This window comes from Thermobia domestica, chromosome 5 (genome assembly GCF_964235325.1).
Source record: "Thermobia domestica chromosome 5, izTheDome1.hap1.1, whole genome shotgun sequence".
NCBI classification, from domain to species: Eukaryota; Metazoa; Arthropoda; class Insecta; order Zygentoma; family Lepismatidae; genus Thermobia; species Thermobia domestica.
The window spans coordinates 238941817-238969547 of NC_137458.1; the positions used below are offsets into that span (position 1 = coordinate 238941817).

The window sequence follows — 27731 nt, forward strand, 5'->3', positions numbered from 1 at the left end:
AAAACACTGCTTGTGCAGTATGGACTTCTATCAGAACAGAAAGTTAATGATTGTCAATGTGTCCGTTTTCGAGTCAGTACGAAAAATGCGGAGAACAGCCTTTGATGAACATAGAGTATGTGTTGGCCTACTGACAAACATGGAATAAATAACTGTATCTTTTTGTTAACTAAACAAAAGTGTACATATGTAAATTTCTGAATCTGCATTTATAATATAACCGTGTTTACCAATGGATGTAATAAGAAATTTTTTGTTCATGTTTGAAAGGTATTAACCGCTATTTGTACAATTGAGATCTTTACTGTGCTTAGAAGTTCCTAGTAAGTTAGTGCCCTTCTTATATTGATCAATGTCTATGGATCTGTGAGTATATTCATTTTTAATTTTTGTCCTACACGCTCAAGTTGTATGTAACTAAGAGAAACTTATAGATATATTCTTATTTAGTTATATATAAATTTTTGATATTTTATTTTGCATAAATTCATCTATCGTACTCTCGTAAAGACAAAAAATGCTGAAAAAGTGACTAGAGTTGTTGAGTAGATAACGTAGTAGAAATTATTTATGTAGCGTACACTTGCACAGTGCGTGATACTACTGATGTGCATGTGTGGAATATTACTTTATGATAAGGTTATAAGACGTTCCCGTTTCCAGAAGCAATCTCTGAATTTAATGCGGTTGTTTTAATGTGTTATCTTAGTCCAGTGAGCTTAGTGTTATCTTAGCATAGAAAAAGTGTCCCCGAATTTATTAGAAAAAATGGTAATTTTACTTTAAAAGACGATTTTTTCTGTTGCATTATGTAAACGCATATTTTTGTTTTCCTATACTTTAAGCTTGAAAGTTAAATCACACAAAATACATGTGTAGTTATCAAATCATAAAACTTTCAAAAGATAAGGAATTACAGAAACTATGTAAGTTTATGACGTTGTGATGAGCTCTGTTTATACGAATTTTTCGTAACCTCACATTTTATTATGTTACACTGAAAGAAGTGTTGAAGGTTTAATATTAAAATGCTTGAAAGAAGCAACTTTGAGTTTACGTTTATGATTTTGTCTTGAGTATATGATTCACACAGATAGGAAATTAACCGTAAAGTAACTATTGAAAGCTTAAAAAAACTTAATATACACATTTATCTTTGAAATGAAATCTTCTTAAGTTTTACGTCCCACTGTTATGCCAGCTAGGCTAAAGGGGACGGTGATGATGAGAAAGGAATAAAATGGTTTAATGGAGAAAGTGAGAGGAAACGGTAGAACCTCGAGAAAACCCCCCCACACAGTGTTTGTCCACCGTGAAACTCACTTGGTGCAAGCTGGGATCGAACCAAGGACCCCTGCACTAGAGATGAGAGTTCACCATTAAGCCACCGCGGCCTCATATACACTTTTATATATTTCTATTTTGATGTAGTGCTGCCGTGAATTGTAAAAGTGAAGAAAAATATGGATTTAATTTGGAGAACTTTTAACATCAAACCCTTCGAAAATATCATCACTAACTAACAGAAATATAACCAATCCATTCTAAATCATATATCCCACCATGAGGTGTAACGATATGACTACAAGCATTACTCGAAGCAACCTGTATTAAAGTTAGTTGTATCAAATGGTTAAAAATGTTATTTAGTCGTTACAGCACATACTGTAACTGAAGTAGCACGGACATAGGCCCGAAATTGCCTATCATCGAGTGATATGGTTAAATACCTAAGTGATTAGATTTCTGGGCTTTCGGCATCTATGACTATTTAGCCCATCACGTATATGAGGGATGACTTCCCTCGGCGAGCACACTATCCGATGAAAGAGAAGGAAGAAAGGATTAGGAAAGGAAGGAAACGACCTGGTGTGAATGAGGGAAACCCAGGAAAAACCTCACTCAACATGGCTGACCTCAAAAAGCTGTTACACTTTTTCGACTGTGTGTCCCATCGGGACCTCTCGCACCAAAGACGCGAGTGTTAGGGACTACGCCAGGCAGTACCACATTTTTTTAAAATTGCTTAAGGAGGTCCTGGTACTGGTGTTCCGTATATTTTTCTTAAACTACATATTATAAAAAATTGTATCAAAACATACATATAAAGACTGAAGTAAATTTGTTCAAAAGCATAAAATATGTATTAGAGGTGCTACTTAACTGTCCGCCATCTTACCAGGGTACCCCAAATAATCAATCCTAATCCTCCAATTAAACTCACGTTATTTTCTTCTTTCTTCGTTTTTACTAAAGTTATTATGGAACGTGCTCTTAAAATTGGATGTGGTGTTCCACCATATTGTCGCTGAATGATGCTAATCCCAAGTTATAGACCATACCAGGAAAACTCAAAAGAAGCACATATTATATTTCATGTAAATTTGATAATTTCTAGAGAATATATAGCACGGTTTAAGGATTAGAGACCACAGATTTGTAAAATTTACAAATCAAGTGTTTAATGTTATTTCAAGAAACTAACAGTAAGACACATAGTCAGTGCGATCAGATATCTCTTTCTCTCTCCGCATTCTCTCCTGCCTCCATTTGTCTCGGCTTGGTTGGCCTTTCTCTAGCCAATATGCAACCTAATTCAGAGTTCGACTTGCAGAGAATGAATGGTTGGGGCTTTCCTCCTCCCAGAGTCTTTCTAACCCTAATTTGCGAGATGATAGCTTACTGACTTTAACTCAAAATAGTGCATGTTTTCCTCTCTGGAAATCTCATAAATTGACACTATCACGCTTATATTGCGAAAACGCTTTCTACCTTGTAATTGAGATGCATGCACGAGAGTTTTCATCCAACTGCATTACGACACAGGACGAACATCAAAAATGCTGTGTCCTATAGGTCATCGTACTAAGGATTCGAGTAACAAAGATATATACATCCTAATCGTATGACTACAGTTATTAGGATAATGCAAACCGGCCTCATACAGTAAGTATGAACGTCCATCCGTTACTTCACATGATAAACTCTTGAACGAAAGAGAATTTTTGAATTCTTTTCGTTTCCAATAGATAGCTAAAACGATTATCTTAACTGATTTCGTTCACGGAGTCAATCTTATCTTGTCTTCTTCACTGTTAGCAGTGGTTGATAAATGCACAGACTTCAAAGTCCACGTGTGCTGAGAATGCAGATAAAGATTTTATATTACTTCTTTGAAAGAAGATGTTTTGGCGAATAGCGTTATTAATTTTATTGAATTATATTTCGTTTGAAGTTACTATTTTTTTTTTCGCTACTGTATCCTTGCTTTCCTCAAAAAGAATGAATTGAAAATATTCTGTTTATAATAATTGCCCACATCTCGTTTCCTATTATTGAAACAAAAGTTTATAATTGTAGAATGCTGGGAGTTACACGTCGCGCCGTTAAGTGGCAGCAAACATCCTCCAGCTGTTGACATCTGCCAGACGAAATTGAAACTTCTAGATGTAAAATGAAATCTTTCAGTTTTACGTCCCACGGATATGCCGGTTAGGCTAAAGGAGACGGTGATTATGAGAGATGAGTGAAATGGTGGAATGAAGAAAGTGGGAGGAAACGGGAGAACCCCGAGAAAACCCACGAGCACGGTGTTTGTCCACCACAAAGTTCACTTGGCGGGGGCTGGGATCGAACCCGGGACCCCAAGCACCAGAGGTGAACGCTCTGCCACTGAGCCACCGCGACCCCACTTCTAGATGTAATCCTCCTTACTGTCTTTAGCAGAGTTTATTATTATTATTGGATCAAAAAATGCAAAATATTTCATACAATCAAACAGTTTCTTGTACGCCCTATATTTTGAGAACTACATTTACTGTAGCCAAACCAAAACTACCATTTTACTCACTTGTCAGTATGATGTGTTAATTCCGTAAAAAAAATAGGAAAACTCCATTTAAGGACCGTTCAAAAATTTTGTGGCCCCTGATAAAAAAAATCAGTATATTTCATAGAATCAAACATTTTCTTGTACTCCCCATATTTTGAGGACTACATACAGTGTAGCCAGGGTGCGAAATCCCGGGGGGGACGGGAGGGATTTCCCCCCACCAAAAATTTTACACTTGCTTTTCCCCCTCACCAAAATCTGTAAGGGGGGACATCTTAATAGGAAAATATAAGTAGGTTTATAAAGAAAATTTTCAGACAAACAATAATTTTAAATGCATGCTGTTTTAAAAAACGTAGTTTATTTGTAAAAGGATCAGGTGTTTAACTTTTCCGGTTGTTCGGTTGTTGACGAGATGAAGACCTTTATTCTCTAGCGTACCAGTTGCATGCAAAATTGGTAAAATTTCTCAAACAAACATATTGTTTTTCAATTTCAGTGGACGAACCTACAAACAGGTTTGCGGATAAGCACTTGCTATTATATGAACATGTGGGCGAAGAAAATAAACCTTGTTGTCGTTTTTATAAATTAGTGCCTGTAGAAAATGCTGATGCAAAATCCCTTAAAGAGAAAATTATTCAAGCATTTTCCGAAGATGGCATAGATATTTTTAATCTTAAAGAAAAACTGGTTGGATTTAGTTCGGACGGGGATGCAGTGTTTACTGGGAGAAACGAAGGTGTTGTTGCTCAAATTAGAAGAAATGTCAACCCGTGCCTAATTAGCGTACACTGCATGGCACATCGAATTGATCTTGTTTCTGAAAGAGTTTCTGGTGTTGTGAATGCTGTTCACAACTTTGCATGTTTGTTAGGCGAACTTTACCAGGTGTTCAGTAAGTCATCTACAGCTGCAACACTTAAAAGTATCGCGACAGTCTCAGATGCCGCAGGACAAAAATTTGAACGATTACAGTGGTTCGGATTTCACCTTAAACTGTAAGTTCACATTTCATAGCCTCGCTGCTGAAAAGGGTCATTAAACTTAAATCAGCAAATCAATCGTATTATAGTGTTTGTGCTTTTATTTTCTAAAGTTTAACGTCCTATAAATATTCACCACGGCTAAGGAAGACGGTCATGATAAGATGAATTATAATGGTTGATTAGGATAGTGGAAGGAAGCGAGAGGACCCCGAGAAAACCCCCACACAATTGTTTGTATACCACAAGCAGAATTTGGCGCGAGCCAGGATCCAGCCGATGATTCCACGCACCTGAGGTGAGCGCTCTACCACTGAGGCAACACGGCTTTTTGTTGTCTATCAAGTATTTGTATTGAAATCATTATTTATAATAATATATTCTTGCTAATAATACAATATAGATACATAGTATTATTTAGACTTACAAAGGTGACCGTATATCTGAACGACCAAACTGAAACACTACGTACGTAGCGAAGAAACGAGAATTTCATAAATAATAATAAAAACTATACTCTGACTCTACAGCTCATGAGGATCTATGGCTTGCCAGGTGGAGCGCTTCAAGTTAGTAGTTCTAATGTTTGGTTAGGACATCGGTTCTCAGGGACTATTATTTCTGACTTATATATCTCTACTGCTATTTTCGCGAATATAATCTTCAATATAATGGTAAACACAAGGGTACTGTGCTCCCACTAGAGTCTAACCCTGGACCATACGCACCGAAGTGTATATTAAATGCAGTAGATAAGTTATCAATTTTGGTTAAATGAATAAATAACATTAAAGTATTTTTAAATAACAATTACGACTAGTTTGAACATTTATTATTATTATTATTATTATTATTATTATTATTATTATTATTATTATTATTATTATTATTATTATTATTATTATTATTATTATTATTAATAATAATTTAATAATAATAATAATAATTTAATAATAATAATAATAATAATAATAATAATAATAATAATAATAATCCATTAATATTTCAATTTTTTGGAGGCTCCACGAAGCATTAGTGTGGATCGTTGAACTTCTTCCCCCCCACCATTTTCAAATGATTTTGCACCCTGAGTGTAGCCAAAACAAAACTAACAATTTACTCAGAATGATGTGCTTTTTTAAAACAAAAGAAACACTGACCAAAGCTTAAAATACACTTTATTTTAAATAAAGTGTGTTTTAAGCTTTGGCCAGTGTTTCTTTTGTTAAAATAATCAATCCAAAGCCATAGATAGTCTTACTAATGATGTGCTTATTCCGTAAAAAAAAATATGAAAACTCGATTTAGGGACCATTCAATAATTTTGTGGCTCCTGATCCAAAAAATCAATATATTCATACAATCAAACATTTTCTTGTATTCCCCATATTTTGAGAAATACATGTAGTGTAGCCAAACCAAAACTACCAATTTACTCAGTATGATGTGCTTATTCCGTAAAAAATACGAAAACTTGATTCAGGGACCGTTCAAAAATTTTGTGGCCCCTGATCCAAGAAAATCAATATATTTCATACAATGAAACATTTTCTTTTTATTATTATTATTTAGGAGAGTTTATTATAATTATTATTATTTATTTATTTTCTTTCAGATTCAAAATTATTGCATACGCATTATTGCTTTCTGCCCTGTATGAATCTGCAAGTGGGACGTGGAATCAAGCACAAAACAATGTAATTGCGATTCAGGTTGACACCTTTAGTTGGCCACAGATAATTCTTATGAAGGCTATCACTCTTGCTTACACTGTGATGTGGTGGGTTGGAAGGTTCCCAATTGAAATGGAAATACCTCTCTCAAATTATTTCGAGAGTGATAGAAAAAGATCAACACATTGGGATCTGTTCGCCCTACTGGAAGAAACTATGTTTATGGTAGGTTAATTCATACTTTACAATCTAGCTTTCCACTTCGCCATATTCTAATGTCTACTGCGGAAAACTAACCTTACTAGAATGGTAAATATTTTTTAGAAATCATATTGGCTCATATCTGTGTATATTTTTATTTAATATATACATATATGAATATAGTGAAATTATTATTTGTTATATTTAATCTAAAATTTCATTTTTACGATTTCTAAGTAAAGATTCATTCTGCATGTAGTAATATCTTGTGTATTTAAAGTGTGATCTTAAGAAAAGAAAGTTATTTACGGACCATCAAAGAAATTATTCTCCATTGTCTGAAACAGACAAAAAACGCTAGGAGTGGGGTTTAGTGAGCAGTGCTCATTAGATACCACTTCAAAGTTATTGTTAGGAAGAAAATTGTGAGTTAGGAGTGCACGATGAGCAGGAGCACTGTATTGATTTAAAAACACATGAATTACCTTGTTATGTCGTTTCGTTTGCAACGTTGGAATGAGATTATTCTTCGAACGTCTTTCTAGTGCCCTCTGGATCCCAATGAATAAGGATTACAAATTCGCTGTACCAAACCATGGCACCAACAGAGTTCCACTGCCAATAACACAAAATTTATTTTGTGGCGGGTGTCTGTGTAGTTCCATTGTTACGATTATCGTTTCGTTTCAGGATTCGACGCAAAGAATGGTGCAAAGAAAGCACCATTCATTGCGTTATGACGTCTTAACATTGATTGATAAATTGCTATCCACACAGTCTTGTGGTCAACAAGTAGCACTCGGGCAACCTACCTTGAAGGAGATTTTCTCTTTTCAGGTCTTCATGCAGAATCAGGGGTAAAATGGATCTGAAAAAGCACTGGCGTCTCTGGCATGTAAAATTTGGGGGGGGGGGGACATCAAAGAAAGTGATTTAAATGATACTACCTAGTCCAACTTGTTTATTATCTTCGATTCCATTTACGTACCTCCTGATGTATATCAAGAACTCTTATAGCCTAATCGTTTCATAGCCTGAATATTATACTCCTAATAAATACAATTTTATTATTTATGTTATTCTGTCGTTAGTAAATAAATAGAGTTAGCATAAAATATTGAATATTTTGTACTTCAAACTATTTGAGGGGACGCGTACCCTTCGTGCCCCCTCCAGAGACGCCCGTGCTGAAAAGGTTAGGGGACTCGTGACGTCACGCTGTTCTCCGTGCCTACCTTTGCCCATTTTAATTTTTTAGAAAGTGAGGTACGCCACAGATATTTTTGGGGAGTGAGGGAATGGCGTTCCCCGCACTTTTACCCCTGTACAGAATGGTCTCAACAGATCGCATAGAAACACTAAGGCTAGTTTTAGACGGGAGGATTTATCGTAGCATTTCTTGTAGCAAAAATCGTATCATCGATATCCTATCGTGTAAAGTAGCAAATGCTATAGCATTTCCAATGCTATGGCATATCCTATGGCATTTCTTGTCGATAGAACCTGCTCTATTTCGTAGCATTTTCCCCAGCATTTCTGGTCCGATTGGAGCGCCGTGGTGTGTTAAAAAGAAGCGAAAGATTTTGTGCCAAATATCCATACTCTTTGTTTTGTGTGGGAAATTGAATTGTAGTAAAGAAAAATGAGTTGGAGTAGAGATGCTCTTTGCCCACATACTTCTTTGTGATTTTCGTTTTTTAATATGACGGCGAGAACTGTTGTTACAATTACTATAGCTTTAGCTACCTCACGCTTAATTTCGGAGCCATAATTGTGCTATTCTAAAGTGATTTGTTTGCTACGTCACGACAGATGCTTATCAAAATACTACCGTTTAAAAACACCATATACTTTTCATGCCATAGAATATTATATGAAATTTTTGCTAGCACATCTGCTACGAGAAATGCTACGATAAATGCTTCCGTCTAAAACTAGCCTAATAGACAGAATATCACACACATCTAATCGGTGGTCCATCACAACTCCCTTCACTCCGCAATCTTGGGTCTCATTCCGTAGCAGTTTGGATCAAACAACGTAAATTTTGCATTATTGTTTGCGATAATAGGCATAACACTTATAATTGCTTATTATATTCTTTTGCGTTGCGTTCCGATCTGTAAATTTTGCAATGACAGATACGATATGAAGACCCATGTCTATCCAGTTTGTTCGTGGTCGAGCCTGCTTGGTTTCGTCATCATACGACGTTCGAGCTGCTTTAAAATTCCGCACCATGAATACGCATTTTTCATATCCACCACCACATATCTCACTGAGTTGTTGATGAATATCGAGCTGTTACACTATATAGGCGGAGAAAACGAATGATCACACGCCAGTTTGTATACTAAATGTTACCACTCGTAGTATCGTAAACGATGCTCACTGTAGCAATGGACGTAGGAATTACGAGTACTGCATGGAGTGCCTTCTAAATTACAAAATTATGAAGAGTGTCCATGTATTTTAAAATGAGCTTCATCCTTGCATCTACTCACAATACCTAAAAGAAAGGAGATTTTAGAACTTGAACGGATCTCATATAAAACGAACTATAATATGTATAAATACTGACAAAATGTTCCCTTATTTCTTGACTCTTTGTAGATCTAGTATGATTTTTCTTCTATTCCTCTATATTTTTATATACTGATGAGGAGGTTAATCTCAGTATAATTTATGCACGTGCATCATGTGTATCATAGTAGAATGTCAGTTCTTCGCATGGGAAGAGCAAGGTATATGGAAAATGTTTGAAGTTGATATATGAACTTTATCTGGTTTACAAGATTTGTTGATGCAAGCTTGATTTCAGTGCAATAAGTAAATCTCACAAAATCATCCCAAAACACTTTTTATAAGGTCAGATCCAATCCTTTTCTCACATGCCAAACCTGTATCTTACCCTACTCATGCAGATCGTTAGGCAAAATCTCTATTATGCAAATTTCCCCCTTTCCTTCTTTACGAATGGAACTTTCAAAAACACTAAAATATGTATTCACTTATTTTTAAAGAGGAGTTTACATGTTGCGTCTCATCTCCCTAATTTCAGAGACATGTGAGATAGGTTTACTCTATTCTTGGCAAACCATTTGAACCCCTTTTGCGCGTTTCAATCAAAATGAAATCGTAAAAGCCAAGTGCTATGTTTAAAAACTCATTTCAAATGGATTCACCAAATTCATGCGTATCGGTCTAGACAAAATCGTTATGAGTACAAAGTTGGAAATTATAATATTATAGAATTTTTCCCCCTTTCCCATTTACAAGCAGAATTTTCGAAACTACTGAAACACAACTTCACTATTTTTTATGAGATATTTATACGCTGAATTTAATCTAATTTCAGGGACTCATGAGATATTCTATTCTTAGCAAACAATTTGAGTTCCCTTTCTCATCCCTTGGGATACTGTTCGGTTAAATTTTGCATATACAGTCGTATATTCCGCAAATTAACAATATGTTGCTTCTGATCTTTGTTCCATAAAATGTAAGAGCACAGAAGCAACTAGTTAGGAAAACTAAGCATATCCTTAATATAATAGGGAAACGTCTCACTCAGTGACTATGCTATTTCCTAATAGTTAACAGTCGCATTAGTAGGTATCGTTAGTTGAATTTTGCAGATTCAAAACTATTGAAACGACTTAATTGCAACTGAAAAACTGGATTGTTTCAATTTAATTACTTCAAAGAGAACAATATATAACCAGATTTGAACATTAATATTTATGGATTTTTGAAGGAATATTCTGTATTGTGATGACAAAATTGCAACTTAAACTGTATTATTTCAGTCATATTAATTAGTTATTTGACAGTTATATGAATTATGTTGAACAGTTATATAAATTATATAAAATATGTTCAACATGAATATATTTTGCTGTTTATTAAGACAAAGGTCATATCCTTATTTAGATTTGAGCATTAATGTGATAGAAAGTTAGGTGGTAAGTAAACTATAAAACAAGTTATATTATAACTCTTAATTAAGTACCATTTTAAACTATAGTTACAATAAGCCGAAGACTTGGGACAAGTTCGTATTAATCAGAAAACAGACAATTACCTTCAGACATGGGCGCCCTTAAATTTCTTAAGATTTTCTTAATACAAGTAAAAAAAAAAAAAAATGTAATATAGCAAGCAGGAAGATGACCCAATAGAAAATTTTCTTCGGGCTCCTATGTTTTCAGCTTATATGTATTCTGTTTCTTACCAACACCATCAGATTAAAAAGTAAACATTTTTTAACTCGTACTAAACATCTTAATATACTCTGTACTCTTATCAACTAACACGTAAGACAATTCGTTCTATTAAATTAGGACATAGCTAGCTTACAATAAAACTAACAACAACATACTACTGTATATAATAGGGTCACTAGATTTAGAAAATAAATAAAAAAGAGCAGGATACTTGGCAAACTAACATGATTTGACAATCCACCTAGGTATAGTCATTGTAGATTCTATGCGCAACCTTCGATTATTGACTCAGGAAAAGTTATTGAATATCGAAACATGGAATCTACTACAGAGTCATCAGTTTGAAAAATATGAATTTATTTTAAACTTTCATATTTTTCTAACCGAAAACTCAACTATGGGGCTTAATAACACACGTAAAACTTATACCACATAACTGCGAGCCAAACAGCGTTTGCATACGTCCCCAGCAATGCCGGCCCCGGGACCGACAATGCCGGAACCGGAACCGGGGCTGCTTTGCACACGCGGCCGGCAAAACCGGAACCGGCTTTGGCAATGTCGGTGCCGGCGCTGCTCTGCACACGCATCCCGGTAATGCCGGTGCCGAGGAGTAGTTTGAGTTTGAACGTGAAGGAGAGAACATATGAGTCCAGCAATAAACAAACGATATCTCACTCAGTCTACAATCGTTCTATGGGACAAATGTCAGACTAGCCACAGAGGATATGAATATTTTTATTATGATCTATAGGGTAAAGCAGCATGCAACCATAAGACTGGAATTTTTTTTGTTCTGTTTGTGCTTTTTCAGTTCCTTCTGTAGTTGTTTTAATTTTTATTTACTTTAATTTTATTTACAACCTTTGTTATGCTTGGGAATGCCTACTTTTTCAATTATGATAGAGATTTAAACCCTTATTTTCTTATTATGAAGGTTATTTATACCCTACATACTGGGTTGCATAGTTAACAGGATAAACACTGGGCAACTGTCCTAGATTCATAATTTCTTCATATCTTCATTTTGTTCATTTCCGCCATGTTGATCTTTTGTATTATGGCTTCATGTATGGTAAGTCATATTCTCTATCAAAACGAATCCAACGGCCCTTTTGTTTAAATCGTTTTAGTAAGTTTCGGCTGTAGAAGATAACATATTTGAAACTCACTTTCCGCGTTGCCGTAGTTGGGTAATTCAAACAAGATCTGAATTCCCCTTGCTGAGAATTTATGTAAATATCAAGCCGCTATATTTGTGGCACCTCACAGCCATTTTGATAATTTAATTCTTCATTATGTATTGAAGTGATGTGAAAAAAAAGAAAATAGAAAAACCTGAAGTAAACAAAAAATTCAAATACAGGAAAAAACAAGAATACACAACGTCATGCCACTCACTCACTATAGCTAGATTGAAGAAACCTATCAGCAAGCCGGCTCCGTCATTACCTGCTCTGTGTGCATCCACGCATAAGAAAGCATTGCCGCCGATAAAATCGGAGCCGGAGCCGACACCGACATTGTCGGCGGCTAGGCCGGCTGCATTTGCCGGTCCCGGGAGTTCCACCGACTTTTTTCCCTGGTCGGAAGGTGTGTGCAAACTAACATTTGATTACATTGCCACCAATTCCATCGCCGGCATAGTTGGAACCGGTTCGCAAACGCTGTAAAACAGGACGCTTTGTTTCTTTTTTGAAAAATAAGGAACATTTTGCGTACAGTCTGCATTTTTCTTGGGATGCCAGACTACTTTCTGAAAAATGAGACAATTCCTTTAAAAGCAAAACGTTTGGTCAGCCTAGTACATAACATCAATTACATTCGATATGTCTAAGTATATGTGAAACTGTGTCATGAACTTAAAATATTGTTACATAAAATTAATGGCTTAAAGGTTCATGCATTCAGAATATAAGTCTATTGTATGCTTAAGTTCAGTACTTCATACTTCCTACACTGTTTACACCCACTGTGAATTAAGTGCCTTTTATTTTATTAATTACTCTAATCATTTAAGAAGATGCTTAAGAATGAAATTTTTATTCTGAAGAAAAATATCTATTCCAAGACTTTTAGTACTTTTCCCACTGTAAATACTATTGTTTACCATCTTTTTTAACAGACTCTCCATCGACTGAGTGATGAAGACTGTGCATTGAAGCATATGTGCAATATGGCATCAAGAATAAATAGAGGGCACAACTTTAATCTTTTCGAAAGCATATTTCTTCTCATACTTCTGTAAGTCTCAAATAATTACATGGTATGATCTAAACTCTACACTATTTTTTATTTTCTAATTTTTTGTGTGCTTCCAAACTTAGCCTGAGATTTATTATTTTTTTCAATGGGTCCTCACACTTCGATACTAAGATAAATCATAACGTCTCCAGCCTCGTATTTTAACGTTTTTAACAAATTCAATAGTACTAAGACTGAAGGGTTCCACCCAGAAGAGTGAAAGACCATGAAGAGGGCACAAATAAAATGAACAGTAAAATTACTTTTAAAATACAAAGGTGTTTTTTGTATTGATCAAAACTCGAACTAAATAATGAAAGTTTGTCCTTGTATTTCAAATGTGTTTAGTAATATTGGCTAAAGCAAAAGGTAGAATAAAAGGTGGAGACCATCGCACTAATCTTAGCCACTCTAATTTCCGAAATTTAATCATCTATGCTGTAGCTATTACGGAAACGTTTATTTATGAAATACAAACAAAATTATGTTTTTTGAAAGCTTCATTCGAAAAAAATAAGTCTCAAAAGTGTACTACTGTTTTTGGACTTTTTAAAACAAGTGACTCTATTATATATTATGTATGGTTAGTTATGAAACGTTTATGAGACATCAACAAAATCGCATGAGCCATATTCGAGGAAATATTAAAAATAAGAGTCGAATTCGGTTTTTTCTTCGTGATCACCATACTTTATTCTCTTGTATCGTCGCTCGACTGTAAAAATTCAATGGTGCTCGAGCCGCGGACTAATGGCGCATATATTTTCAAGTATAAATGGCTCATTATCATTCTTCATTTAACTTTTTCTCGGTTAACTCGTCCGATCTTGACCAGAATTTGGGTGGTGATAGAATTAAACGATCTTATACACATGCGAAATATTTTGTTTTTCACGAGGCCTTTTAGTTCCTGAGTTATTGACCATTGTCATTTGGGGTTTGACATACTGAAACATGTGGTTTGTCATCCACGATACTAATCCGATCTTGATAAAATTTGATATAATAATAGACTTCGTGTTACTTAGTAGGTATACTCATATCCAGAAGTTGTGTTGTATGTCTTTAGAAATTACATAAATAGAAATAACTCTCTATCTCACGAGGGAAAATTTCATATATTTTCTTAGAAATGTACACAAGAAGAAAACATTTGAAGAAAAAAATTACAAAGAAAAAATAAGCAAGTTATAATTAAAAAAGAAATCTCCGAAACTTTTATTGCAAAATTATGTTCTTCTTTCGTAAACGTGTAAAAGGTGCAGCAAAATTTACGGGAATAGGGAATCTTATGCCTTATCGGAAATGCAACGTAAATCTCACATAGTGGTAGTTTTTATACGAGTCACACGTCAAAAAAGAGAGGTGGTATATATATTTAAAAAAAAACAAGAAAATGGTAAATGAAATTTATTGTAATTTATATACAAGTACATACCTTGGCTATTTTTCGACGTAATCACCATGAACCTCGAACATTTCTGGCAATGTGGCTCAAGCTCCCATATCCTCTGTGTGAAAATCTGCCACCTGAGCGTGCAGTCAGTCCAGAACTAATGACTTCAGCATTTCACTGTCATATAAACGTTTCGATGCAAGCCACTTTTTTCAGGTGAAGAAAATGAAGTAAATCTCTGGGGCAAGGAAGATGATTAAATAGTTCCCATCGATACCTTTGTGTTGTCTCAACAGTGCAAGCAGCTGTGTGGGGGGCGGGCGTTGTCATAAATCAGAACAACTCCAGAGCATAACATTCCTCTCTGCCGGTCTTTAGCAATGGCAATACCAATCTGTTGTAATTTTTTGTTCTTGCTCCAATAATTCCTAAAGCATCACACTTTTGGACTCTGAACACAGTTTCTGTAATTTTGTCAACTGACTGTTTGTTCTAATTTCTTCGTTTTAAGACAACCACAATTGCATTGACATATATTTCGACTCCCCCATGTCATACGATATCTAGGTTTTATTCCCTCTCACTTGTAACGACCAGAGTACATTACAGTTCTCCCCACACATTGAAAAAAATTTCTAAGTATCTAATCAAATTTTGAAATACAAAAGATACAAGTAAGACACACACTTGAACTGCACAAAGCAACTGAATGAAGACGCAATAATAAATACTATGCTTAACAAAGTAAAATTACTTAAACTATATCCTGATTAGGATACCTTGCTAACAATTTCTTTCGTTTGTCGGCAGAACAATCAAATACCTTCAAGTTCTGAAAGTTTTGTGTACTTACTGATTCATCAGACAAACTATACAATACTGCACAATTCTTTAGAAGTTTATAAACCAAAAAAGATCCAATAAAACAATTCCACTACTTACAGGTTTCTTTCTTAACAGCAGAAGAGAGGTAATGAGTTCTGACCATCACTAGGTCTCCTTCCCTTAATTCCACTTCTCTTCCCGTTTTCTTCATTTTCTTGAGTTCTTTATTAGGGTTGTATAATGAAGTTACTATATGTTTTTCTTCGATTCCGTTTCCTTTTGTAATTCAGGAGGCCAAGGAAACGATTGCTTAAACACTTCAGTAGCTGCGTATGAAAGAAATAACTCAGCCGGAGTTTTTCCAATACTGCTGCAAGTAGAATGATTGAGAAGATCTTAAGCCGTTTTAACGACTATACTCCAATTTGCTTGTTGAGTGTTACACTCCAATCGAAGAATTCGATTAACTTCTTTGTGGGATCTTTCAGTTACTTCATTCGCATTCGGCGAATAACTCGACGTTTGTTGATGTTTGATATTATGTTTATGACAGTAAGACTTCCATAGATGCGAGGTAAACTGAGAATCTTTATCAGATATAATGATTTGAGAGTATGAAAAAGAATAATAAAAGTATTTGTTATTGAGGACAGAGATAATCTCTTTAGCATGCGCAGTGCGCAGGGGTGAGTAGTCAACAAACCTAGAATAGATATCGATAATCGACAGAAGATAATAGTTCCCATTACTACAGGGTAAGTTCGCTACCAAATTGATTCCTAATTTCTCATGAGGCGCTTGCGCTTCTATCTAACACGTTTCTTTAGCGATAATTCGATTGGCGAATTTGGTCTCAACACAACAAGTACAATCCTTTACATATATTTTTATAGAGTTTTGTTGATTACGCCAATAGAAAAGTTTGGGACACAGAGACAGACATTTGTATACGCCAAAAATGGCCTCGTAAATGAACGGCTTCGACGATACTATCAACAAGACGTTGTGGCACAACTAAGACCCATTGATTAGTTCGAATATTCTTGCGATATAAAAGACCCTGATATTCTCGAAATTTCGAAACCGCGGATGGATTTATGAGAGATTCCCTTATTTTCTGACAAAACATATCCTCGGATTGACCGTGGAGAAATTCTTCACGATTTAGAAAGGAAAAGTGAAGATTGGACAAAAGATTGACAGAGATGCTTACTATCCCCTGGGAGATCAGGAGGATATCTACTGAGTACATCTGCAATGAAATTATCCTCTAACGATAAGTGCTGAAACAGTAATTCTTATCGTTGAAGTTTTAATAAAATACGAGTGATCCTCGGGTCTAAACTTTTCATAGTGAATGCGTGCGTAGCTGCTCCATTGTCGCAATGCACCACTGTCGGTCGTCGTAAAATATATTGCGAGAAATGGTCACAAAGGAAAAGAATAGAAATTACTTCGAGCTGTAAAATAGATAAGGATAGTTCATGAGGCTTGACTCTCCTACTAGCATAAGCAATAACCACTGGCGACGATTCATTTTCAGGATACTGCGCGAGCAACCCTCCTAAATTTTCTCCACTCGCATCTGAGAAGATATGAGACGGAAGTGGAGTCAGGCTGGCTTAAAGCCGGAGGCTGACTAACAAGTTTGTAGAAAAGGTCTAAGCGATCTGGGGAGAAGACAAATTTTCTATCTTTCTTCAACAAGTCATATAAAGGAGACGTTAGAGCTGAAAATTTCGCTATATATTTCCTTACCCAATTCACCAAACCTAAGAATGCTCTTAAGTGGTGTTTAGTTTTGTGGACCGGAAAACAACAAATAGGTTCGTTATGCCTGGTATCTACTCGGATATTGTTTTCACTGATGATATGCCCTCAGAAATGTATTTCAGACCGGATAAACTGACACTTTTGAAAATTTAGCGAGAAATTTGCACGAGCAACGATTTCAAAGGATTTCTCCAAGAAGTGTTTCTCGAGAAAAACTGGAAATTAAAATGTCATCCAAATAAATAGTGGCAAAGGATTTCGTTGTCTGACCGAAGAAAGAATACATAGTATTTTGGAAAATTGAAGGTGCGCTCTTTATAACCATAGGTAATACGCTAGTACAAAAATACCATAGGTAACATAGGTAGTACAAAAATACGACGTAAGATCTAATCCAATTCCATAGTATCCAGAACAATCAAAAGAACTAAAGTGTTTACCTTTAGTTACACGATTCAAAATTTCACCAATAGGTTCTACTTGAATCTTTGGAGTTAGTACATTCTTATTTAAAGCTCGGAGGTTCGAAACTAGACGTACTCCTTCTTTACGCACGCAGTGTATCGGATTCCGTTACGGAGAGGATTGTTTTCTAACTAGTCCCAATTTGATCCATGTTTGAAGTTCCTTTTCGAAAGCAGGCTGAAGCGCTTGAGGGACCGGATAGTAAGGTCCTACTATCGGCATCTCATCCGTTAATTGAATTTTGTAGAGTGGCGCACGCACTCGTCTAGGATGCTCAGAAAATAGGTATCGATATTTCGAAAGAAGAGTTGCTAATCGTTGTTTTGAATTTTCATCTAAGTCGGACCTTGACTTCACACATTCCTGAATATCAGCTTTTGAAAAATTATTCTCCGAATCCATGAATGGACAATGTTCAACAGAGTTCATTGGAAAATCTGTACACGTCCTCACAATCTGTTGAGTTTCTTCCATTAGTCGATTTCTGGTAACTGGAGAAGTATTCTTACTAAGATGCACAATAACTTGGGCGGGCGATGTAGGTGTAGAAATTTCTACACGATTAGAAGAAATTCCGACAAATAAAAGTTCAGGTTTTATCGTCTGCAAAGAGACTTCAATTCCGAAAGAAATTTGAAGCCTAACTTCATTTTTGCTTCGATCAATGACACCATTAAATTTATCTAGGAGCGGACATCCCAAAATAATGTCGCTTCGCGGATATTTCATCACAAATATGGGAGTTTCGAAAAAATACCCTTGAAAATTCAAATTAAAAGTTTACAATGCTTGCACCTGAAAATTTTCCTTTTCTGCGAAGGCTCCCAAACTAAGTTTAGTATATGGATGTAATTTAGCAGGCGGGAAAGTTTGTTTTAGACGTTTCCAAACTTTCCAGTCTATCAAATTTAACTCTACTCCAGAATCCACCGTACATCTTAATTCTATGCCAGCAATATTTCCTTTTATCATAGGTGACGGGGAGAAATATTACTCAAAAGAGGAACAGTCATAGTCATCTACCACAAAATTGACATGGAATTCCAAAAAAGGATTCGTAGAACCAGAGGGAATCGGCGAAGTTACTCTACAAATGCTTCGTAAGGGATCTTGTCCTTCGCAGCTCGCCTGCCCCTTACTCATTGGGCTGCGAGTCATGTTTTCCGAACCATTTATATGTTCTCTCGAATTCATGGGACCTTCACTATAGTTACTAGACATCTGTCGGGAACCATCGTTTTCTTCCATTTGATTGCTGTTATTACTATTGTTATATCGATTTCCGTTATTTGGTTAGTGATTTCCCCTTCCTCGAAAGCGTCGATTTCGATTATTTTCTCGAAACGAGTTTTGGTTATAATTATTATAGTTGTTGTTAGAATTCTGAGAATACTCAAAGTGTCTCTTTTTAGTCTGACAGCTGCTGTCAACTTTTTTATCTTGATTAGAATTTTGATTCGAAGATTTTATAATCTTCGCCTGTCTAACAAACGATCTCTTCTTAGAAGGAGGCTCAAATTCGGTACGAGGAGCGGAGACCGAAAATAATTTTTCAATCTGACTCATCAGATCAACTAAGTTCTGACTTGGATTCACAGACAACAATCTTACATCATCATAAGGTAGACTTCCAAAGATTAAACCGGAAAGTTCTTGAAAATTAGGATTTTCTGTAATACGTCTCGACTAAGAACCAAGAGAATGAAAGTAATGAGGAATACTTGTTTTTATCATACTTTAAAGATTGAATATATCTCTTTTGCATTAGTTCTGTTTTGTCATTACAATACTGACTTTTAAACAATAGGATGCAATCATCGAACGATCGAAATTCATGGGAAACGGACTGAATCCAAACTTCATCTCCGCCTCGAAGGCAACTCTAAAACGCCCTAATCTTTTCAAAATCTCGACTTGACTCTAGCCTCATTCATTTCCCTTTGGAGTTGATCGTAACGAAGCTCGTGTCTTTGGTGGAGGACCGAGACTCGTTTCGTCAAGCTTCTATGTTCGTGACAAACTAATTCAAGGATGGTACTAGTAGTTTCATAACCCTCCTTGATTGAAGTTATATTTTTACTATTAACATTCATCATCTCAGGTAGCTTTCGCAGTTTACTCTGCGGTTGTTCTACCTTTTGATTTACCTTTAAGAGGTCGCTTTCGACATTTTGCAGTTGAGCCTCTTGGTCTAGCTGCGACGCCAATGTTCAAAGCGGTAATATTGATTTTAAATATTTTTAATTTTGAGTTGTGCCGTACGTACTGCGACATGCTTACAGATGGTGATCAGAAAAATGGAAACACCTGTAGTTGACAACACGTCAGATGTATGGGATGGCAGTGGTGTCGTGGCGCCCGCAGCGACGGACCGCTGGTGGTGCTATGTTAGGTCGGTCTCCATACTACGTCAGGCGCAGTGGAACAGCAGTGTCCAGTGGCTGCAGCAGACAGAGGTAGTGTAAAATGGGAGACCTCTCAGATTTTCAAAGAGGGCTGATTGTTGGTGCGCGGTTATGTGGAGTGAGTGTGACGGCAGTGGCTACTGTGTTAGGTGTGTCGCGTGGGACAGTGTCGAAGGTGATGACGGCCTACACAACACACGGGAAAACCACATCGGGGAAGCGGAACAGTTCGCGGATGAAAATCATGAGTGACAGGTCACGCCGGGTATTAAAGCGCATTGTCACGCAGAACCCTCGTGCCACTGCGGAGCAAGTGACGGATCAGAAAAATGGAAACACCTGATCCGTCAACTTACCAGATTAATATGGTGTCGGACCACCTTTCGCCTTCAGAACAGCCTTGATGCGACGTGGGATGGAGCCATAGAGGTCGTGAGTGGTAGCAAGTGGAATTTTACACCATTCCTCGTGCAGGGCATCGGCCAGTTCTTTGAGAGAGGATGGAGGTGGAAATCGTCGCCTGAGTCGTGTTTCCAAGACGGACCACAGATGTTCAATTATGTTGAGATCTAAGGATTGGGCTTGCCAGGGGAGGTGTTGAACTTCATCCTGATGTTCCTCAAAGCACGCTGCAACAACGCCAGCTGTGTGAATGGGTGCATTATCATCCTGGAAGATGGCGTCATTGTCCGGGAACAACATCCGGACCATAAGATGCAAGTGGTCTCCTAAAATTGCGACATAATCGTCGGCAGTGATTCGTCCGCTAAGCGTGACCACATGACCCAATGAAAACCATAATATGGCGGCCCACAGCATCACCGAGCCGCCACCATGTTTCACAGTGGGCGGAGACACTGCAGATCATAAGCTTCTTTGGGCGTTCTCCACACATAAACACGGCCCGTGGTTGGGAATAGGATGAAGGATGACTCACCCGACCATATCACACGTTTCCAGTTCTCAACGGTCCAAGTTGCATGGTCGCGGCACCATTTGCGGCGTGCGAAAGCGTTATGGTCCCTGATGAGCGGTTTGGCCCGTGCAACACGACCCCGTAAGTTCATGTCATGTAATTCGCGGCGGCCTGTGATTGTCGAAACAGGGTGGGGGAGGTGCTGATTGAGTTCCTCCGTCACTTGCTCCGCAGTGGCACGACGGTTCTGTGTGACAATGCGCTTTAATACCCGGCGTGACCTGTCACTCATGATTTTCTTCCGCCCACTGTTCCGCTTCCCCGATGTGGTTTTCTCGTGTGTTGTGTAGGCCGTCATCACCTTCGACACTGTCCCACGCGACACACCTAACACAGTAGCCACTGCCGTCACACTCACTCAACATAACCGCGCACCAACAATCAGCCCTCTTTGAAAATCTGAGAGGTCTCCCATTTTACACTACCTCCGTCTGCTGCAGCCACTGGACACTGCTGTTCCACTGCGCCTGACGTAGTATGGAGACCGACCTAACATAGCACCACCAGCGGTCCGTCGCTGCGGGCGCCACGACACCACTGCCAACCCATACATCTGACGTGTTGTCAACTACAGGTGTTTCCATTTTTCTGATCACCATCTGTATGTCTGGACTAATAAACCGTCCGCCCGTGTCCAGTCAAGGTTGGCATTAACTGATGTCGACGTAATTATCTCCTAGATAGTCTAGTGAGGTCTCAAAGTTGAATCAATTTAATTATCTATTGTCAGCATATCTAATGTTCATCTGGATCTATTTAATGTCGATTTTGTCAATCCACGTCCACTTGTCCACCCTGTCCATAAATGTCCACCAATGAGGGAACAAAGCGTTTCGCTAACCTAATAGACTGCTATTGTGGTTGTCCTGTCGAGTGTTTCGGCCGTTCACGACATCTCCAAAGCCTTGATCTCAAAGCTTTTCTTCTGAAATTGGTAAACGGGATTCTGATCGTGCGGAAGTTGTATTCAATGTTTCAAGTATGTCTCTGATTTGATGTGATTATAATAAAGTTGATGTTAAAGTGCGCTCCTGTTTTGAAGCTGCCGAACGGAGATGAGTAAGTGATAATTCCTCTGTTCTTTCCTTTATTTGTTGGGAGCACCTGAACGGAGTCAGGAAACAGTTGCTCTTATGCTGACGGACACCTGTCTGGACAAAACGTAAAATTATCCTGTTTACTGTTTAATATATGTATTGTGAAATGTACTATAAGGTTTATCAGTGTTTCAAACATCGACGTAACGAAAGATTGTCAAGCAGTCGATTGTGGCAATAGAATTTGAAATTACAAACCCAGTGTTTCACGGAGTGATAGAGAGTGGTTGGAAGATTAACTGAATTTGTACTCGGAGTTCAATTACTTCATTATTTGAAACTATTCTTGTGGAATTTACATTCTAGCCTATTCAGGATGAATTGTGGTGGTAATTCAGTAAATGCTGACAAAGGTTAATTAAGACAGCTTTAAGTAAGCATATAATAATTCGAATTGTAACTTGATTTTTTTCCTAACAATTGGATAGTCTAATAAATTTTAAAATCTACTGTGATGTCCAGCTTTGTCGTAAGAATGTGATAGTAAATACTAAATTCTTTGTTAATAAATTAGTGTGTTTGGAAATTGAAGAAATTATTTAAAGATTTAAAACCAATGTCAATACTAGTTAATTGAATTTTATAATTAGTAAGTCACTTCAATGTTCTATATCATATTATCTATTACTCCTTCGTCTGAACTGCATCCTCCTGAGGTAAGATTCTCTTTCAAAAATGCCGTTGCGCAAGTCATCATCTTCTTGTCTTCTCTCGGAATTGCCATGACTCCGACTCAGGGGTTGAGAAGGTTGGTTAAAAAGGAAATGGTCGTTACGCAGTAGCAAATTATTTTTAGTCTAGACTGTTGGCGAATACACACTATGTGAGAAAAGTGGTATCATATCCTTCCCTTAGCAGGCCGAAAGACCACATGCAGCTGTGCTGTTTGTGAGTATCTATCAGCATTTTTGGCACCCATTACGAACAAAGTTTGTGATAACCCAACTTGTCAGTTACACTGAACTGTATTCACAGACACTGCAAAAAACTTTGCTGAGTTCAGCTATTGTGAACCAGTGATTATATCGCACTTTTCATTAACGCGTTCCACCAGACCGTCCGTCTAAATACTAGGCCTTACACTATACTCATCTTCATGAATATTTGCACGCCCTTCTCAAAACTCCCCATTGCCTGATCTACCTATCACTTTATACTGTCGGTCCATATATGGTACACAATTCCTGATGGATGTCAGTTACATTCTATCTTTTGGCTTACAAAAATCATACGACAGATCTCACTTCACATCTGGTGGGATTTTGTATTGCAACACCCATTTTACCTTACTGCTATTCACACATGCAACTCCACTAGGACGATTTTTTTCTGTTGAAAACACATAATACTAGAGCATACTCAACTTCATCAATGTTGCCAATCCAGAATAAAAAATCGTCCTTTTTTATTTGGTCTAGGAATTAATTCGTGCTGTTGGTACGCACACATTGAAGCTGTAGTACAAACACAAAATACATAAATACCTTAAGAAAAATATTGTCTATCGCTAGCCACCACTTTCGACCATCTGCCAGGCAATGTACGGATTCCGTGGCGAAAGAAGTCCTCATCCTTGGAAGCGATCCAGTCAGAGACCCATGTTTCGATATCGGCGGGTGGGGTAAAACTTCCCATTCGACATTTTCTAAATAGGTTTTGACCGGTTTTGCGACATATGGGCGAGCGTTATCATGTTGAACAATAAGTTTATCATGTCTGTTCTCCCATTCTGGTCGTGTTCTGGCCAGAGCTTGCTTCAAACGCATTAATTGTCGTCGATAACGTTCTCCATTCATAGTTTCACCCGGTTGCAGCAACTCATAGTACACCACACCTTTCATATCCCACCATATGCATAGCATAACCTTTGCACAGTGAATATCTCGTTTTGGTTGTGATGGACCTGGTTCACCTGGTTTCACCCAGGCCTTTTTTCGTTTAGGGTTCTCGTAATGGATCCACTTCTCATTACCCGTAATAATTCGATGCAGAAACCCCTTTCTGCTCTGTCGTTGAAGCAGCAATTCGCAAATGGTTTTTCGTCTTTCAACGTCTCTGTCTTTCAATTCATGTGGAACCCAATGTGACATCTTTTGAATCATTCCCATGGCTTTCAAGCGTTTGGAGACTGTTGTTTGATCAACGCCTAATGCTGCTGCAAGTTGTTCCTGCGTTTGACACGAATCCTGCTCGAGCAATGCTGTCCAATCAAATCGTTGTTCATGCAATCGAACAAGTAGTAGTCCGAAGGAGCAACGTCTGGTGAATACGGCGGGTGGGGTAAAACTTCCCATCCGACATTTTCTAAATAGGTTTTGACCGGTTTTGCGACATGTGGGCGAGCGTTATCATGTTGAACAATAAGTTTATCATGTCTGTTCTCCCATTCTGGTCGTGTTCTGGCCAGAGCTTGCTTCAAACGCATTAATTGTCGTCGATAACGTTCTCCATTCATAGTTTCACCCGGTTGCAGCAGCTCATAGTACACCACACCTTTCATATCCCACCATATGCACAGCATAACCTTTGCACAGTGAATATCTCGTTTTGGTTGTGATGGACCTGGTTCACCTGGTTTCACCCAGGCCTTTTTTCGTTTAGGGTTCTCGTAATGGATCCACTTCTCATCACCCGTAATAATTCGATGCAGAAACCCCTTTCTGCTCTGTCGTTGAAGCAGCAATTCGCAAATGGTTTTTCGTCTTTCAACGTCTCTGTCTTTCAATTCATGTGGAACCCAATGTGACATCTTTTGAATCATTCCCATGGCTTTCAAGCGTTTGGAGACTGTTGTTTGATCAACGCCTAATGCTGCTGCAAGTTGTTCCTGCGTTTGACACGAATCCTGCTCGAGCAATGCTGTCAATTCTTCGTCTTGAAATTTTTTTGGCTGTCCAGCTCGCTCTTGGTCTGCCAAGCCGAAATCACCACTTCTAAACCGTGCAAACCACTTCTGACACGTTCGCTCAGCTAGAGCATGGTCACCATACACTTCCACCAAAATACGATGACTTTCAGTTGCACTTTTCTGCATGTTAAAGTAATGCAGCAGGACACCCCGCAAAAACACTTTATCAGGCACAAATTGCGCCATGTTCACTTAACTACAAACTGGTGTTGTTGACGCTTTAATCCACTGCCCTATACTACGAACGATACGCGATGACAGGGGTTTGCAACACATGTGTGAATACACGGAACTGTGGGACGCTCCGTTCGTTGCGCCATCTCTTGTCTACCCGCACGAATTAATTCCTAGACCAAATACATGCGCCTCCTACACATAACACACTCTAATATGAAGGGTTTTCCATTTTATGTATAAACAATGAACAAAATAGAAATAAGCCCCAAAATTCATGAAACAATTTTGTTAGTGATTTGCACATATGCACTTACCAAGTAGCAACATTTCGACTCAATTTCGTAAAGTAGTTTGATAGCATGTAACATCTACTTTTTTTCACTTTTTCGAAAATCATCAGTTCAAGACCCATACCGCCTTATGCAGAGTCGTTTTGACGTATGATTAGTGTCATACTAAAGGCCTGACTACTGCAGGAAACATATGTTAGTCGAGCTCTTTAGTAGGGCACTAATCAAGCGTCAAAACGACTATGCATAAGGCCCACAGTCCTTAAATCTTGTATCTGTCGATTCGTTAAACAATAATATTTTGTTCCAGAAATGTTACTTGGTATTATTTGCTTCATTCTACGCGTAGTTTAACTCAATATTTGCAAATAATTACTATTATATACTTCATAATGTAAAAAATTATCAAGAATTTTATGAAAAGAAAAAACATTATTTCTTTTCACTGTCATAATCTGAAAGGGAAACTTTTAAATATTTGGCACTTTAATTAACATATCGAATATTTATTTCAAGAACGACATAACTCAAAAATCGCCCTTATTGACTTATGGGTAGAAAATGCAGTGGTGCCCCCCTCATATCCATGACGCACCCCCCTCAATTGTCTATCCGTAGGTGTTCTTCCATGAAAAAAATCTTTTCGATTAATTTTTACACCCTCTCAAACATATTTATATAGATTTTTAACCCCCCAAATATTTCAATGACGCAGTTTGCGTCATAGCCCCCCCTTTGTGGGCACCCCTGGAAAATGTAAGCTAGTGTTGATGTCTACCGCTGGTAAAAAAAAATCACAGACGTGATTCCAAAACTGGGCGCTAGAGGGCACTTTGTGTCGTTCTTGCGCCCATTTGTTTTCATTGCGCTTCGAAACTTTAAACGCTTCTCCTGAAAAGTTAGGGATTTTGAGTTATTGTCGTTCTTGCAATAAACAGGCGATATGATGAAGCTTTAATGAAACATTGCTAAAATAAAATATAATAAAACATTTACTCATCCAGATAGTCTTCATGCGTTTACTCCAGAACGTAAACTATTAGCTGTCGATTAAACATAATGTACAGATAGTTTTCAAAGTAGAAACTACACCCTTTGCTTCATAAAAATAATAAATATTTTACAAAAATAATTACAGTAAAAGAATTTGATCAAATTACCGAGAGAACGTGGGTTAGTAGTTAGCGTTGGCTCTTCGTAATCGGGAGTCCCTAGGTTCGAATTGCGATACCAACATCCTGAATGGTGATTTTTCAGTTCCACCAGGCAAATGCTGGGATTCCTTTAATACATTACCCTTTGCAAACTTACGTTAAAAGTTTATTCCTTTGTTGTTAACATTTCAGTGTAAATTGGCCTTTTCGCTGCATTTGTAATATTTTTAGTAAATAAATAAATAAATAAAATACACGTTATGTATAGTATAATCAATATGGATCGATAGTTGTTGACTACTAATATGAAATTAAATAAATATTACTAAAGCATGAGAGAAACATAATGGCATTTGAAGGTGGCGCTTGGATACTCTCTAAATACTGTTAGCAAATGACAGATGGTTCTAAAAATATTCTTTTCTTTTTGCAGGGGGACTCCAAACAGAAGAGATACCCATGTGAAACTGATGTTTCAAAATGCTGCTAGAGTTGGCATTCATTCATCAAGCGAAATTTGTTCTGACCTTTACAAATGTTCAATTCTACCAGAAAAAGTAGTTTGAACTGTGCTTAAGATGTGATATAAATTTGCTTCATATTTTAACAGTGCTCTACATCGAACGTTATCTACCAGCTTTTGATTGTTTGTTTATATGGTGCCATATATTCCAACGACAATAGTTCTCTTTCAGATGTACATTGTGTGTTACAGATCATTATTTAATGAAATTTGCATGTCCTTATATACAGGGTGACCGCGTGACTATGTTACAAAATTTAAGGGATGATTCCTGACACGGAAACAAGAAAAAAAGTTCAAATAAACTTTTGTCCAACGTACATAATTTCGGAGCTACAAGGTGCCGAAAGCGTGGGAAACTGACATTCAAAGCTCTATAGCTCGACTATGGTGAATGATAGAGCTAATGCGGCATGGTCACGTCAAAGACACCGAAGCTGCTGTATTCAAAAAAGCTTAGGTCGAGATCGTGCAATTCGTGCACAAGGGATTCCCCAAAGGAGCGTAGGGATTCCCGGATAATCTGTCAAGAAAGATGGGTCGAAAAGGATACGGATGAATAGCTGTCCCAACTGCTAGC

General features: G+C 37.4%; 1 protein-coding gene across 2 annotated transcripts; it reads left to right on the forward strand.

The window, feature by feature from the left end:
* LOC145684804 (uncharacterized) lies at window positions 1–27462 on the forward strand. 2 transcript variants are annotated; one of them, XM_081757174.1, is made up of 4 exons: window positions 1–270; window positions 6434–6716; window positions 13044–13162; window positions 27062–27462. In XM_081757174.1, exons 1-4 carry the CDS (start codon window positions 233–235, stop codon window positions 27192–27194), a joined length of 573 nt encoding a protein of 190 aa, XP_081613300.1. In that variant the 5' UTR covers window positions 1–232; the 3' UTR covers window positions 27195–27462. The 2 variants fall into 2 exon arrangements, with proteins under 2 accessions (XP_081613300.1, XP_081613299.1); XM_081757173.1 differs by having other exon boundaries at window positions 18–115.
* Window positions 27463–27731: the final 269 nt, after the last annotated feature.